Genomic DNA, 17142 nt, shown 5'->3' on the forward strand with positions numbered 1-17142 from the left:
CTCTCTCTCTCTCTCTCTCTCTCTCTCTCTCTCTCTCTCTGTGTGTGTGTGTGTGTGTGTGTGTGGTTTGCGTGTGTGTCCCTCACACACTCTCTCATCCATGTCTCTACCCCTCACTCCCTCTCTCTCTCTCTCCCCCTCTCACTCCCTCTAACCCTCACTCTCTCTCTGTCTCTCTCTCACCTTCACTCTAATTCCCTCTTTCTATCTGTGTCTCTCTCTGTGTCTCTCCGCCCCCCCCCCTCCTCTCTCATTCTCTTTCTCTCTCTCCCCCTCACTCGTTCTCTCTCACCCTCTCTCTGTGTCTCTCTCCTTCACTCCCATTCCCTCTTTTTCTCTCTGTGTCTGTCTATCTCCGCCCACTCTCTCTGATCCTCTCTTTCTCATACTCTCTCTCTCTCTTTCTCTGTCTGTCTCTGTATCTGTCACTGTTTGCCTGTCTGTCTGTCTGTCTGTCTGTCTGTCTGTCTGTCTCTCTCTCTCTCTCTCTCTCTCTCTCTCTCTCTCTCTCTCTCTCTCTCTCTCTCTCTCTCTCTCTCTCTCTCTCTCTCTCTCTCTCTCTCTCTCTCTATTTTCAGCTTACATGGGTTCATCTGACATCTGTGTTGGAATCATGGTAGATCTTGACATGTGTCTGACTCATCGGCAAACCAGACTTCTACACGGGAAGAGGTGAGTATTCTTGTTAAACCACCTGACAGGTTTGAATGAGCTTTGGCCTGTGCTGGTATTGATTTAGTGAACTAGTTTGGGAGTGGCAGTCTTCTTTTAGTGGTGCAGGAGGGGCGTATTGCCCAGTAAAGGATTGTCTCCCATCCGATGTGCAGAGACACGGCCTTAGTCGTCGATAACCGTTCTGTCAGTCAGATAAACACAGCGCCACAATTAAGGCATCGTGGATCAATTGTCCACGTTTAACTTAAAAAAAGGATCAATTGTCCTAGCTTCAAATGTCCGGGAATTAGTTGTCCTAGCTTCAAATGTCCGGGGATCAATTGTCCTAGTTTCAAATGTCCGGGGATCAAGTGTCCTAGTTTCAAATGTCCGGGGATCAAGTGTCCTAGTTTCAAATGTCCGGGGATCAAGTGTCCTAGTTTCACATGTCCGGGGATCAAATGTCCTAGTTTCAAATGTCCGAGGATCAATTGTCCTAGCTTCAAATGTCCGGGGATCAGTTGTCATAGTTTCAAATGTCCGGGGATCAATTGTCCTAGCCAGTATATTTTGTCTCACGGTGAGCCCTGATTATAAATTTACTTACGTTAGTACAATCAGATATAGTTAACACAACGTCATCGTCTGCAACTGTCATAACGTGCCAAAGCGTGCATCACTATTTAAATATTATGTTTTCTTTCAGAAGAGGCAAACGCATGAAGAGAAAGGCCCTGAAGAAGATGTCGAAGCGATGGCCGAACGGAACAATTCCGTTCGAAATTATAGACGGCGCCTTTGGTAAGTATTAAATACGAAATTAGGTTTCCTATCTTGTACACATGTACGTGTACTGGTATGTATTGCGACTCGTACACGTACACGGATTGTAATTAGGTTACAATGCCAGTAAAAATGTTGGCTATCCTCCACTCCATTCATTTCCGCTTTTTCATTACCTTCTCTCCCGACTCCTATTCCCTTCTCTCACAAACCTTCTTCCATGTTCCACCCCACCCCCCACCCCCCACTGTGTCCGATTTGATTAGTTTAATATGTGTGTGCACTGTATTTTGAAATCTGCAATTTTATTACGATTTCTCGCTCAGTTTGCATGCATGAGATTCTTGAAATATTGTACGACTGATACATAAAGATACAAATTAAATTTATACCTACCACGTTATAAAAACACCAGCTAAGGTACATAATATTTGCGAGCACGCATGCAGACACAGAGACACGCACACACACACACACACACACACACACACACACACACACACACATACGCACGCACACAGCATATAAGTATGCGTATGTTTGTCTTCGCGTGTATGTTTATGCACACACGTGTTTGTAGCACGTCGAAACAAGTCTGTTTGGCTGTTGATACCAATTATTCAATTGCTAAGACGATGATCCATGTGTAGTGTCGTATACTGTAGGTGTTTGATGTTGTTGGCAGGTCAGCAGGACATCCTAGTGATCAATCAGGCCATGCTGGAATGGGAGCACCACACTTGCCTCAAGTTCAGGCGATCTAGAGAAAGCGACAGGGACAGGCTGGTCATACAGACTGGGGCAGGGTACGTCCAGGGGTCTAATTCACAAAGGTCTCTTAGGCTCTGCTAGACAACAAAACATCCTCTTTGCAAATCGTTTAGCATTGCACAGCGATATAGCAAAGTTGCGAGAGTTTAGTGAATTAGGCCCCAGCTGTGTGTCTTCTGTTGTTACGTATATATTCATATTATCCACAATTTATCCCGCAACCTCTGTTTTATATTGACCGATTATGATGACCGATTAAAGAAAAGTCATGAACGTATACCAGGGCCTCGTTCCACAAAGGGGCGGGACGTAGCCCAGTGGTACAGCGCTCGCTCGATGCGCGGTCGGTGTGGGATCGATCCCCGTCGGTGGGCCCATTGGGCTATTTCTCGTTCCAGTCAGTGCACCACGACTGGTATATCAAAGGCCGTGGTATGTATTACCCTGTCTGTGGGATGGTGCATATAAAAGATCCCTTGCTGCTAATCGGAAGGAGTAGCCAATGAAGTGGCGACAGCGGGTTTCCTCTCTCAATATCTATGTGGTCCTTAACCATATGTCTGACGCCATATAACCGTAAATAAAATGTTATGAGTGCGTCGTTAAATAAAACATTTCTTTCTTTCTTTCGTTCCATGAAACTATCTTAGCACTAAGATCACCGTAAGTATATTATTACCTTTTCTTACACACCCGTTGGTGACAACACTATGCGTTATTTTTGATAACATATAGTTGTTTACACATGTACGTGTGTTAACAAATTCAAGGCATCCGACTGGCTGCTCCTAGGTGACGACCAGGTCACCACATCCAATGAAAAACTACACGATGAAAATCGATTACATTGTGACGTATAATTACCTAACAATCATGGGTCTGTGACGCGTAAGTTAGCTACAAGTGCAACGGTTGTAAATAACTTTTAGTCGATAAAGATGTTAAAATTTGCTTAAAACCTGTTTTTTGAGGATATGTAAGAATAAAATAATACATTCGTGTCCGTTAGATGACATTTATCTCACAACTCATTGTTTAAAAATGGACCAAAGTCGCTTTCTCTCGTTAGATACATATAGAATACTATACGAGTTTTCGCTAGATATCATTTTTACGAAACGAGTGAACTTCCCAAACGTATCTGACCGAACGAAAGTGAGGTCAGATACGTTTGGGAAGTTCACGAGTTTCGTAAAAATTATATCTAGCGAAAACGAGTGTGGTATTTTATTTATTACCCTCCTTTAAATCACGCAAATTATGAAAAATCAATCAATCAATCAATCAATTTTGAAGCCTATTTCAAGACCGGGTGTTGATTTGCATAACTAGCCGGTGCACGACTACGTACCGCCGCATTGAAAAATAGTTCGTTGTACTTCCGCTATTTCTCAGTGACGTTTTCAGGGGAGTGGTGTAGACGTACTTCCCCATAAATTTCCATCGGGTTTCATTTTTTAATTTAAAGAAAGCTGTAAGGTACATGCATCTATATATGTTTATTTTCATATTGGGTGAAAAATGGCTAAAACTAATGCATAATTCCATATTTTAACAAAACGCCCCCAAGAAACAAATGTTCCCGTTACCCCACATGTTATGCTAATAATGATGAATTTACAAATCACAACTGACAATAACAATTTGTTGACCAAAAATCCAACCAATAAGAGAATAACAAGTGTTTTTGCAGTTAAAAACGTGTAGCTTGCAAAAGCAGCTGAGTTCACGGGAAAACTAAAGTTATAGCTTTAAGGTCGACGACAGTCACTTTTCGCTCCCTTGTTTTGGCTTTCTTTGTACACAATAGATATAGCATATCTTACCGTAATTTCACTTGAAATCCATATTTCGTAAAATGTACAATTTTTCAATCACAGAATTTTCTTCAAACACATTCAGGTGCTTCAGTAATGTTCGAAAAAAAAAAAATCAATAGGAATTTTGCATTGGATTTTTTCCAGCATTCTTAAAACGGAAACGTCATGTACCCAGTTTGTGGTTATTGTAAGGAGGTGCAAAGTGACGTCATTGGAATTCTGACGTCATTCAAATTCAAAATTAGCTATATTATTACAATGCATCGCCACATTAAAATAAAAACTGGTCTACTAACCTTGACCCCTGTTAAATTTCTACAACAAGCAAACAACGCTGTTTACAGGTCGGTATATTTTACTTTTTCATAATTCTACAAAAAATATTAAGTTTAAGTTTAAAAAAATAAAAAACTACCTTTTGTCAAATATATCATATGAAAAAAATTAACGTTGGATATGTTTCATTTATTGTGTACGAAGCCAAAACAAGGGTCCAAAAAGTGACTGTCGTAGACCTTAATAATGATGAATTCACAAATCACAACTGACAATAACAATTTGTAGACCAAAAATCCACATAATAAATAAAATGAATATGTTTAATTATTGTTCTATTCCTTCTTTTATTTTTATTTTTTATTTAAAAATATTTCTCGCGCGGTCCAGTTTACATCAACTTTTAATGAATGACATTTGTAGTAAAAGTTGTGGATGTTACTGACCTTGACATTAATTATGAATGAAAAAAATAGTCCCGTTATGCTAATAAGGTCGCTGTCCAACCAATCGAAATTAACTCTGTTCCCTGTTGACAAATCAAAATACAGTTTGTAATACGCACCTGGTGGTGCGTACGAAATTTGTACGACACCGCTATATCTTCACCAGGAGGGTAATAAATTTTAAAACAACTCGTGAGATAAATGGTATCTAATGGCCACTCGTGTATTATTTTTTATATGTACTTAACGTGATCTTAGCGCTAGGATTGCTTCGTGAAACTTGGCCCAGCAGATTATGACGTTTGACGTCACACGCATAGCTACATTACAAAATGACCTCTATATCATTGTATATACAATGTAGCTGAAATAACAGAAATAATAGCTTTTCCCCTTAATGTGTATGGTCTGTGGAATAACAATAATAACTAGTTAATGGTGTAGGATATCGGCTTTATCCTGTTCAGGCCGAATGAAGACATATCGCGAGGATTCCATTACCATATCAAAGGTTAAAGCCCCCCCCCCCCCCCCCCCCCCTCCCTCTCTCTCTCTCTCTCTCTCTCTCTCTCTCTCTCTCTCTCTCTCTCTCTCTCTCTCTCTCTCTCTCTCTCTCTCTCTCTCTCGTTCTTATTACAGATGTTTTTCCAATGTCTTGGGAATTGATAGTAATGTTACCATTCTTATTACAGATGTTTCTCCAATGTCGGGCGAATCGGTGGTCCACAACCGCTTGTACTGGGCACAGGCATATGCAGAACGGTAAATAAATAGACACATAGGTAGGCAGGTTAATAAGTAAATCAGTAAGTACGTTCGTCAATTAGGAGATAACCGTATGCAGTTTTTAGAGTTGCAGGTGTTATTGTCCATTTGATCCCGCAAATGTAATTTTTGATCATCAGCTAACAATGAGTATGTATGTATGTATGTATGTATGCCGGTCTGTCTGTCTGTATGTCCCTGCATATAATTATTTGTTAATATCTGTCTGTTTAAAATTAAAGTTTTGTTTTGTTTAACAACACAATTACAACACATTAATTTACAAATCATCGGCAATTGGATGTTAACACTTGGTAATTTTGACATATATTCTTAGAGAGGAAACCCGCTACATGTTTCCATTAGTAGCAAGGGAACTTTTATATACACTTTACGACAGGAAAGCATATACCACAGCCTTTGACCAGTTGTGGTGCAATAGTTGGAACGAGACAAAAAACCAATCAATTGAATGGATCCACCGAGGTGGTTCGATCCTGCGACGCAAGCACCTCAAGCAATCCCCGTGTCTGTTTAGGACAGGTTGTAGATCAGGGGCCCTATTTTCGAAACCATCTTAGCGCTACGAAATCGTAAAATCGTCGAAGGTTGTGACGTCACTACAGCGCACGCCATAGTGACGTCATAGCTTACGATAATTTCACGATTTCGTAAGCTAAGGTAGCTTCGAAAATATGGGCCCAGTTTCCGTGTGTGGACACACTATACCATTCTTTCTGTATCCTTACTAGCATATCGAAAACCATGTTACGTGAAAACGTGCATACAGAATGGTATGTGCTGCCCTGTCTGTGGCAAAACGCATACAACAGATATCTTGCTGCTAATTATTGAACTTAATCTATGATGTCGCTGTAAGGTTTTCGTCTGCCATACTTTAAGGCAAATGTCACCGATTGTTTAACAGCACATAGATCTAGTTTGTCCACGTGCTGAGGTGTCACTGGACATGTCTTTCCATTCACAGTTTGTGTATGCTTTTGTTTGGCGTATACTCTGATGAAATAACAGACAATCCTTAAATAATCATTGTTTGTCTGTCTTTGTCTGTTTATCTCAAGCTTTATCTGGCAATACTCACTGTTTCTCAATATTTCGCAAGCGTTATCTGACAATACTCACTGTTTCTCTATATTTCGCAAGCGTTATCTGAGAATACTCACTGTTTCTCTATATTTCGCAAGCTTTATCTGACAATACTCACTGTTTCTCTGTATTTGTCAAGCTTTATTTGACAATATTCACTGTTTCTCTGTCTAAATGGACACCCAATAGCCGATGCATTTTTTGTGCTGGGGTGTCGTTAAACATTCATTCATTAATTCATTCATTCATTCATTCTGTCTAAATGTCTCAAGCTCTATCTGACAATAATCACTATCTCTGTCTGAATTTCTCAAGCTTTATCCGACAATACTCACTGTTTCTCCGTCTGAATCTCTAAAGCTTTATCCAATAATACTCACCGTTTCTCTATCTATATTTCTCAAGCTTTGTCAGACAATATTTAGTTTCTCTATCTATCTGAAGCTTTATCTGACAATACTCACTGTTTCTCCGTCTGAATCTCTAATGTTTATCCAATAATACTCACCGTTTCTCTATCTGTATTTCTCAAGCTTTGTCTGACAACATTTAGTTTTTCTATCTATCTGAAGCTTTATCTGACAATACTCACTGTTTCTCCGTCTGAATCTCTAAAGCTTTATCCAATAATACTCACCGTTTCTCTATATGTATTTCTCAAGCTTTGTCTGACAATATTTAGTTTCTCTATCTATCTGAAGCTTTACTTGACAATACTCATTGTTTCTCTGTCTGTATTTCTCAAGCTTTGTCTGACAGTATTTAGTTTCTCTCTCTATCTGAAGCTTTACCTGACAATACTCATTGTTTCTCTGTCTGTATTTCTCAATCTTTGTCTGACAATATTTAGTTTCTCTCTCTATCTGAAGCTTTACCTGACAATACTCATTGTTTCTCTATCTGTATTTCTCAAGCTTTGTCTGACAATATTTAGTTTCTCTCTCTATTTGAAGCTTTACCTGATAATACTCACCGTTTTTCTATCTGTATTTCTCAAGCTTTCTGACAATATTTAATTTCTCTATCTGAAGCTTTATATGACAATACTCACCGATTCTCTATCTGTATTTCTCAAGCTTTTTCTGACAATATTTAGTTTCTCTATCTGAAGCTTTATCTGACAATACTCACCGTTTCTCTATCTGTATTTCTCAAGCTTTGTCTGACAATATTTAGTTTCTCTCTCTATCTGAAGCTTTACCTGACAATACTCACTGTTTCTCTATCTGTATTTCTCAAGCTTTTTCTGACAATATTTAGTTTCACTATCTGAAGCTTTTTCTGACAATACTCACCGTTTCTCTATCTGTATTTCTCAAGCTTTGTCTGACAATATTATTAAAAGAAAGAAGAAGAAGAAAGACGATAGCCAATTTTGACTGTAAGACGTCGTAGTGTAAGACGTCGTTGTGGTGTTTGTGTGTTTCAGAAAAAGGTCGTGGTGCACGAGATGGCCCACGCGATCGGCATGATCCACGAACACCAGCGGCCCGATCGCGACAGCTTCATCAAGGTGCACCTCCAGAACGTTAAGTCGAGATTCGTCAACCAGTTCGACACGTTCCAGTCGTCCGCCATCGACAGCTACGGCGTCGAGTACGACTATCTCTCCATCATGCACTACGGCAAAACGGTAACTAAGAAATATCTCCATCATGCAGTAAAACTATCTCTCCATCATGCACTACGGCAAGACGGTAACTAAGAAATCTCTCCATCATGCAGTAAAACTATCTCTCCATCATGCAGTACGGCAAAACGGTAACTAAGAAATCTCTCCATCATGCAGTAAAACTATCTCTCCATCATGCACTACGGCAAAACGGTAACTAAGAAATCTCTCCATCATGTAGTAAAACTATCTCTCCATCATGCAGTACGGCAAAACGGTAACTAAGAAATCTCTCCATAATACACTACGGCATAACGGTAACTAAGAAATCTCTCCATCATGTAGTAAAACTATCTCTCCATCATGTACTACGGGAAAACGGTAACTAAGAAATATCTCCATCATGTAGTAAAACTATCTCTCCATCATGCACTACGGCAAAACGGTTACTAAGAAATATCTCCATCATGTAGTAAAACTATCTCTCCATCATGCAGTACGGCAAAACGGTAACTAAGAAATCTCTCCATCATACACTACGGCATAACGGTAACTAAGAAATCTCTCCATCATGTAGTAAAACTATCTCTCCATCATGCACTACGGCAAAACGGTAACTAAGAAATATCTCCATCATGCACTACAGCAAAACGGAAACTAAGAAATCTCTCCATCATACACTACGGCATAACGGTAACTAAGAAATCTCTCCATCATGTAGTAAAACTATCTCTCCATCATGCACTACGGCAAAACGGTAACTAAGAAATCTGTCCATCATACACTACGGCATAACGGTAACTAAGAAATCTCTCCATCATGTAGTAAAACTATCTCTCCATCATGCACTACGGCAAAACGGTAACTAAGAAATCTCTCCATCATGTAGTAAAACTATCTCTCCATCATGCACTACGGAAAAATGGTAACTAAGACTATCTTTCCATCATGCACTATGAAAAAACCGGTAACTAAGATTATCTCTCCATCATGCACTAAGACTATCTCTCCATTATGCACTACGGCAAAACAACTAACACTATCTGTCCATCGTGCACTACGGCAAACCGGCAATTAAGACTATCTCTCCATCGTGAACTACGTTAAAACAGTAACTAAGATTATCTCTCCATCATGCATTACGACTATCTCTCTATCATGCACTACGGAAAAAACGGTAACTAAGACTATCTCTCCATCATGCACTACGACTATTTCTCCACCATGCTCTAAGACTCTCTCCATCATGCACTAAAACTATCTCTCCATCATGCACTACAGCAAAACGGTAACTAAGACTATTTCTCCATCATGCACTAAGACTATCTCTCCATCATGCACTAAGACTATCTTTCTCCATTATGCACTACGACAAAACAACTAACACTATCTCTCCATCATGCACTACGACTATTTCTCCATCATGCACTAAGGCAAAATGGTAAATAAAACTATCTCTCCATCATGCACTAAGACTATTTCTCCATCATGCACTATGGCAAAACGGTAACTACGACTATTTCTCCATCATGCAGTACGGAAAACTGTAACTAAGACTATCTAAGGTGGGGGAATGAGGAAAGACTTAAGATCATGTAAAAGTATATTAAAATGTATATAGTATTTTATTCTGATTTTTGCTTTTTAATAAACCAGTTCTTCGCAGAAGATGGGATTTCGACGACAATCGAGACCCTGGACTACGCTTATCAAGACATGATAGGAAGAACAGAAGAGTTATCTTTCTCTGACATCAAGATAGTCAACTCCATGTATAAATGCGCAGGTAATTTTCACAATCTATCCCTCCGCCTGGTACCGGGCTGCTGGTGCTCTCTTGTACCTGCCAGTGCAGGCGGTCCCTCCTCCTACCCACCTCAACCTTTCCTGTCCTGGACGGAGGAGCCGGCCAAGGCTGGCTCTTGTGTCCATGACAGGCGTGCGCTACAACAGTTTGCTCTGAATGTGCACGTACAGCCCTATGACCTGACCTGACCACAATCTATTTGACAGATTGGCTAGCTGACTGTCTGTCTTGTATGTTTGTCCCTTTTGTTTTGTTTAATGACAGATGTGCCCCCACCCCACGTTATATAAATAAAGATAACAATCTGTGTCCTCTCCACCAGATATTTTGCCCCCTCCCCATACCAGATGTTGTTCCTGCGTGCCTGAGGATGTGTAATTATAATACATATCCAGGAAAAATAAATAGTATAACAAATACACCAATTGAAAAACTAGGTTGCTGTCTTAACATTTAAAATAAATGTCTGTCTTAATTACATAATTCTTTTGACATTAACATTATTGTACAAATTCAGGTCATTGAACAATGGACAACACAAAATGACACACCACACCACAACACAGTACAGTACTTTGCAGTACAGTACAGTACAGTACAGCACAGTACAATACAGCGTGTACAGTACAGTACAGTTTAGTACAGTACAGTACAATACAGTAAGTGCAGTGCAGTGCAGTACAGTAAGTACATTACAGTACAGTACAGTATGTACCGTACAGTAAGTACAGTAAAGTTTGTTTGTTTAACGACACCACTAGAGCACATTGATTAATCAATCATCGGCTATTGGATGTCAAACATTTGGTAGTTTTGACATACAGTCTTAGAGAGAAATCCTGCTACATTTTTCCATTAGTAGCAAGGGATCTTTTATATGCACTTTCCCACAGACAGGAAAGCACATGCCATGACCTTTGACCAGTTGTGGTGCATTGGTTGGAACGAGAAAAACCCCAATCAGTTGAATGGATCCACTGAGGTGATACGATCCTGAAACGAAAGCACCTCAGGCAGTACAGTAAGTACAGAACAGTAGGTACAGTGCAGTGCAGTACAGTCGGTACAGTACAGTAAGTACAGTCGGTACAGTACAGTAAGTACAGTAAAGTACAGCACAGTACAGTGCAGTAAGTATATAAGTACAATACATTACAGTTAGTAAAGTGCAGTGCAGTACAGTAGGTACAGTGCAGTACATTAGGTACAGTAAGTACAGTACAGTACACTAAGTACAGTACAATACAGTAAGTACAGTACAGTAAGTACAGTACAGCACAGCACAGTAAGTACAGTACATTACAGTAAGTACAGTACAGTACAGTAAGTACAGTACAGTACAGTACAGTAAGTACAGCACAGTAAGTACAGCACAGTACAGTACGTACAGTACAGTAAGTATAGTACGTACAGTACAGTAAGTACAATACAGTAAGTACAGTATAGTAAGTACAGTACAGTAGGTACAGCACAGTGCAGTGCAGTAAGTACGGTACAGCACAGTACAATAGGTACATTAAAGTAAGTACAGTGCGATACATCAATTACAGTACAGTACTTATAATGCAGTACAGTAAGTACAACACAGAACAGTAAGTACAGTACAGTAAGTGCAGTGCAGTACAGTGTAGTAAGTACTATAAGTACAGTGCAGTGCAGTGCAGTGCAGTGCAGTGCAGTGCAGTGCAGTGCAGTTGATACAGTACAGTAAGTACTGTACAGCAGGTAGAGCACAGTGCAGTAAGTACATTCAGTAGAGTACAGTAAGTACGGTGCAGTGCAGTATAGTAGGTACAGTAGTGCAGTACACTAAGTACAGTACAGTAAGTACAGTACAGTGCAGTGCAGTAAATACAGTAGAGTAAGTACAGCACATTACAGTAAGTACAGGACAGTACAGTAAGTACAGTACAGTACAGTAAGTACAGCACAGTACAGTACGTACAGTACAGTACAGTAAGTATAGTACGTACAATACAGTAAGTACAGTACTGTAAAGTAATTACAATACAGTAAGTACAGTATAGTAAGTACAGTGCAGTAAGTACAGTATAGTAAGTACCATACAGTAAGTACAGTAGAGTAAGTACAGTACAGTAAGTACAGTACAATACAATACAGTATAGTACGTACAGTACAGTAAGTACAGAACAGTAAGTACTGTACAGTAAGTATAGTACAGTAAGTACAGTACAGTAAGAACATTACAGTAAGTACAGTACAGAAAGTAAAGTGGAGTGCAGTACAATGAAATAAGTACAATACAATAAGTACAGTGAGTACATTACAGTGAGTACAGTACAGTACAGTGAGTACAGTACAGTAAGTATAGTGCAGTACAATAAGTACAATACAGAACAGAAAGTAGTACAGTAAGTACAGAACAGTACGTATAGTACAGTACAGTAAGAACAGTACAGTACAGTACAGTAAGTACAGTACAGAAAGTAAACTGGAGTGCAATACAGTAGGTACAGTGCAGTACAGTAAACACCATACATTAAGTACAGTGAGTACAGTATAATGTGATACAGGAAGTACAATACAGTATGTTTAGTGCAGTATAGTAAGTAAGTACAGTACTGTAAGTACGGAACAGTAAGTACAGTGCAGTAAATACAGTACAGTAAGAACAGTACAGTATGTACAGTACAGAAAGTAAAGTAGAGTGCAGTACAGTAGGTACAGCACAGTGTAGTACAGTAAGTACGGCACAGCACAGTACAATAGGTACAATAAAGTAAGTGCATTATAGTGCGATACATCAAGTACAGTACAGTACTTATAGTGCAGTACAGTAAGTACAATACAGAATAGTAAGTACAGTACAGTAAGTGCAGTGCAGTACAATGTAGTAAGTACTATAAGTACAGTGTGGTGCAGTGCAGTGCAGTTGGTACAGTACAGTAAGTACTGTACAGTAGGTAGAGCACAGTGCAGTAAGTACGTTCAGTAAGTACAATAGAGTACAGTAAGTACGGTGCAGTGCAGTATAGTAGGTACAGTAGTGCAGTACACTAAGTACAGTACCGTGTAGTACAATAAGTACAGTACAGTGCGGTACGGTACGGTACAGCATGTACAGGACATGTACATTGCAGTGCAGTACAGTGTGTATAGTACAGTACTGTAAAATAAGTACAGGACCGTACGTATAGTGCAGTACAGTAAGTACAGTGCAGTACAGTAAGTACAGTGCAGTACAGTACTGTGAGTACTGTACAGTACAGTTCAGTAGGTACAGAAAGTACAATACAGTACAGTACAGTACAATGAATGCATTGCAGTAAATACAGTAGAGTAAGTACAGCACATTACCGTAAGTACAGGACAGTACAGTAAGTACAGTACAGTACAGTAAGTACAGCACAGTACAGTACGTACAGTACAGTACAGTAAGTATAGTACGTACAATACAGTAAGTACAGTACTGTAAAGTAATTACAATACAGTAAGTACAGTGCAGTAAGTACAGTATAGTAAGTACCATACAGTAAGTACAGTAGAGTAAGTACAGTACAGTAAGTACAGTACAATACAGTATAGTACGTACAGTACAGTAAGTACAGAACAGTAAGTACTGTACAGTAAGTATAGTACAGTAAGTACAGTACAGTAAGAACATTACAGTAAGTACAGTACAGAAAGTAAAGTGGAGTGCAGTACAATGAAATAAGTACAATACAATAAGTACAGTGAGTACAGTACAGTGAGTACAGTACAGTGAGTACAGTACAGTAAGTATAGTGCAGCACAATAAGTACAATACAGAACAGAAAGTAGTACAGTAAGTACAGAACAGTACGTATAGTACAGTACAGTAAGAACAGTACAGTACAGTACAGTAAGTACAGTACAGAAAGTAAACTGGAGTGCAATACAGTAGGTACAGTGCAGTACAGTAAGCACCATACATTAAGTACAGTGAGTACAGTATAATGTGATACAGGAAGTACAATACAGTATGTTTAGTGCAGTATAGTAAGTAAGTACAGTACTGTAAGTACGGAACAGTAAGTACGGAACAGTAAGTACAGTGCAGTAAATACAGTACAGTAAGAACAGTACAGTATGTACAGTACAGAAAGTAAAGTAGAGTGCAGTACAGTAGGTACAGCACAGTGTAGTACAGTAAGTATGGTACAGCACAGTACAATAGGAACAATAAAGTAAGTGCATTATAGTGCGATACATCAAGTACAGTACAGTACTTATAGTGCAGTACAGTAAGTACAGTAAGTACAATACAGAATAGTAAGTACAGTACAGTAAGTGCAGTGCAGTACAATGTAGTAAGTACTATAAGTACAGTGTGGTGCAGTGCAGTGCAGTTGGTACAGTACAGTAAGTACTGTACAGTAGGTAGAGCACAGTGCAGTAAGTACGTTCAGTAAGTACAATAGAGTACAGTAAGTACGGTGCAGTGCAGTATAGTAGGTACAGTAGTGCAGTACACTAAGTACAGTACCGTGTAGTACAATAAGTACAGTACAGTGCGGTACGGTACGGTACAGCATGTACAGGACATGTACATTGCAGTGCAGTACAGTGTGTATAGTACAGTACTGTAAAATAAGTACAGGACCGTACGTATAGTGCAGTACAGTAAGTACAGTGCAGTACAGTGCAGTACAGTACTGTGAGTACTGTACAGTACAGTTCAGTAGGTACAGAAAGTACAATACAGTACAGTACAGTACAATGAATGCATTGCAGTAAGTACAGTACAGTAAGTACAGTCCTGTATATACAGTGCAGTACAGTACAGTACAGTGCAGTGCAAACGTGTGTCACACTGGTTATATTTCGCTGAATATCTTTAACTATGTGGATAATGATATAATGTGATGTGATGATTATGATATGTGGTGTGGTGTGGTGTGGTGTGGTGTGATATGATGTGATGTTCTAATAATAATAATACTACTAATAATAATAATAATAACAATAATACATTTTATTTCAGATCAATGATCTATTGAATATACACAATTATACATCACATACAAAACTGACTACATAGTATATAGATGTGATATATAGAGATGATTATACTAGCTTGTGTGTCGTACTTATTTTACGAAACGAGTGTCAGAATTATTGTATTGCCCGAGCGAGAGCGAGGGTAATACATGAATCGTGACACGAGTTTCGTAAAATCAGTACGATTTACACGTGAGTGTAATAATGTCTGTATTATCCACATTAACCATAATATTAATTTTTTGAATAACAATGGACCGTGTCAAAAAGTTTCAAACGTTAGAAAAGGAGACCACGAAATTACGTCAATTTGGTAAGAGGTAAAACTAGGAAAGCCGCATTAAGTTATGGCGTCACTTCCCAAAATGACATAATTCGTTGTGCACGTAAACTAATTTTTACACACGCGTGCCATACTGGTTATATTTCCCTGCATTTCTTGAATTATGTAATACACATATATAATAATATATGTGATGTGATGTGGTGTGATACAATTTCATATCCTCTGTTTTCCTTTATAATTTAGAGGGATGTCCTAATCTGAACACTCTAACTTGTTCTGACGGTGGCTACCTCGACAAACACTGTCTGTGCGTCTGTCCAGACGGAAGTTCCACCTGCGTCGTGGAAATGTCCTTCGGCCTGGGTCACTCGTCGGTTTCTACGGTCAACGCAGACGTCTACAACACGTTCGTGCCGGCAAGCACTCTCGACGGCGTCTCGCTGCAGAACTCGGTGATAGATGACCCTCCGAATCCCACCATTCAGCACATGGGTTTGGCAGAGTTCACCTCGGCAAACGCGATCGACTGGAGAAGTTTGTTATTCGGCAGGAACAAAGTTTTACGGAATCGCCACCAACACCCTTACGTTTATTCCCGCATGTCTCCGTTGGCGTCCGCGCGTTTGAAGCGACTTCTGAATCGTGCCAACCAGCCATTGGTTGATGATCAAATGCCAATGAGACAAACTAATACTCCTCAAAACTTTCGCTTTGTTAGCAACCCTAGATATTATGTGTAGCCCTTATACACTGGGAATAATGGGGTAAAGGGTATTACTAGTTGGAAATCGCCAGTTGTGTATGCAAAATCTTAGTCAGTTAAGGTCTCACTACACAGATCACTTCCGGGTGAGAGTTCATTGATCACGGTCCACTGTAGTTCCTAATTGGGACACATGTTATGGTTCACATATTCACTTCTAGGAAATGGTGAAGAATTAAAACAATATGTATATTTAATGGTAAGCCTTCTGGTTGTATTTTGCCCATGTTATTTTGTAATATTGTGCATCGACCTTTTGGGACATGGGTATATAGCACAAGTGACAGCCGAAGTGAATCGGTTAATGAACCACCTGTTCGGACCGGTACTACAGCCAGATGCGGTCATATAGCAAAAAACTGAGACGGAAATGTTCACAATTTTGGAGTGAAAATAAATGCTTATATAATGTATGTTTGCAATGGTGTATGTTGTTAGTGCCAACGAGAACCCGTTCTATGGGCAATCTTTGCTTGAAGTTGGGCAGTTTAACATGGGTTTGAATGGCAGATGACATCTGTGTAGTGAGACCTAATACGGAAAACAGGAAATATGAAAGAGTGGTCACTTAGTATGACCTCAGAAACCAAATAAACGCTGCTCAATGTCTAATGTCGTTTACTTTGACGCTGAAACAGTGACGTCATTGATGCTGCATTTTCATAAAATATAATTAAGATAGAGTGTCAATACTTGAAATTGCGGGGTTTTTTTACATTACTACCCGGGGTTTTTTAAAAATGAAAACTAATACCTCTATATACATAAAAAAAAATTGACAAATAATAAATAAAATAAAATTGGCATTATATCAAAACTACATCAAGAAACATTTAACAGGTACTACTAGTTAAAATTGCACCAGTGAATATTACGTAATACAACATTGGGAAATATTACATGATACAGATTCGGGATATATTTTGTAGTACACCATCAGGGAATATTAACTGTCATATTACCAGGGAATATTACGTGATACTGCATCGGGAAATATTAACTATAATAGCACCAGTGTATATTACATGATATGGCATCGGGAAATATTAACTATCATATCACCAGTGTA

At 39.2% G+C, this 17142-nt stretch overlaps 1 protein-coding gene across 1 annotated transcript; it reads left to right on the forward strand.

The window, feature by feature from the left end:
• Nucleotides 1-552: 552 nt before the first annotated feature.
• Nucleotides 553-16240, forward strand: LOC121368401 (zinc metalloproteinase nas-1-like). Its single transcript, XM_041493111.1, has 7 exons — nucleotides 553-672; nucleotides 1361-1455; nucleotides 2123-2243; nucleotides 5443-5512; nucleotides 8052-8255; nucleotides 9891-10020; nucleotides 15554-16240. The coding sequence occupies exons 1-7, from the start codon at nucleotides 584-586 to the stop codon at nucleotides 16048-16050; spliced, it is 1206 nt and encodes a 401-aa protein (XP_041349045.1). The 5' UTR covers nucleotides 553-583; the 3' UTR covers nucleotides 16051-16240.
• Nucleotides 16241-17142: the final 902 nt, after the last annotated feature.

This window comes from Gigantopelta aegis, chromosome 1, assembly GCF_016097555.1.
Source record: "Gigantopelta aegis isolate Gae_Host chromosome 1, Gae_host_genome, whole genome shotgun sequence".
Taxonomy (NCBI): domain Eukaryota; kingdom Metazoa; phylum Mollusca; class Gastropoda; order Neomphalida; family Peltospiridae; genus Gigantopelta; species Gigantopelta aegis.

What these genes read in the sequence shown, in the direction of transcription:
- LOC121368401 (XM_041493111.1), top strand. Translation starts at nt 584, where the DNA reads ATGGGTTCATCTGACATCTGTGTTGGAATCATGGTAGATCTTGACATG. An exon ending in AATTATAGACGGCGCCTTTG is followed by an intron (nt 1,456 to 2,122) that starts GTAAGTATTAAA and finishes TGTTGTTGGCAG; the next exon opens with GTCAGCAGGACATCCTAGTG. An exon ending in CTCCATGTATAAATGCGCAG is followed by an intron (nt 10,021 to 15,553) that starts GTAATTTTCACA and finishes TTTATAATTTAG; the next exon opens with AGGGATGTCCTAATCTGAAC.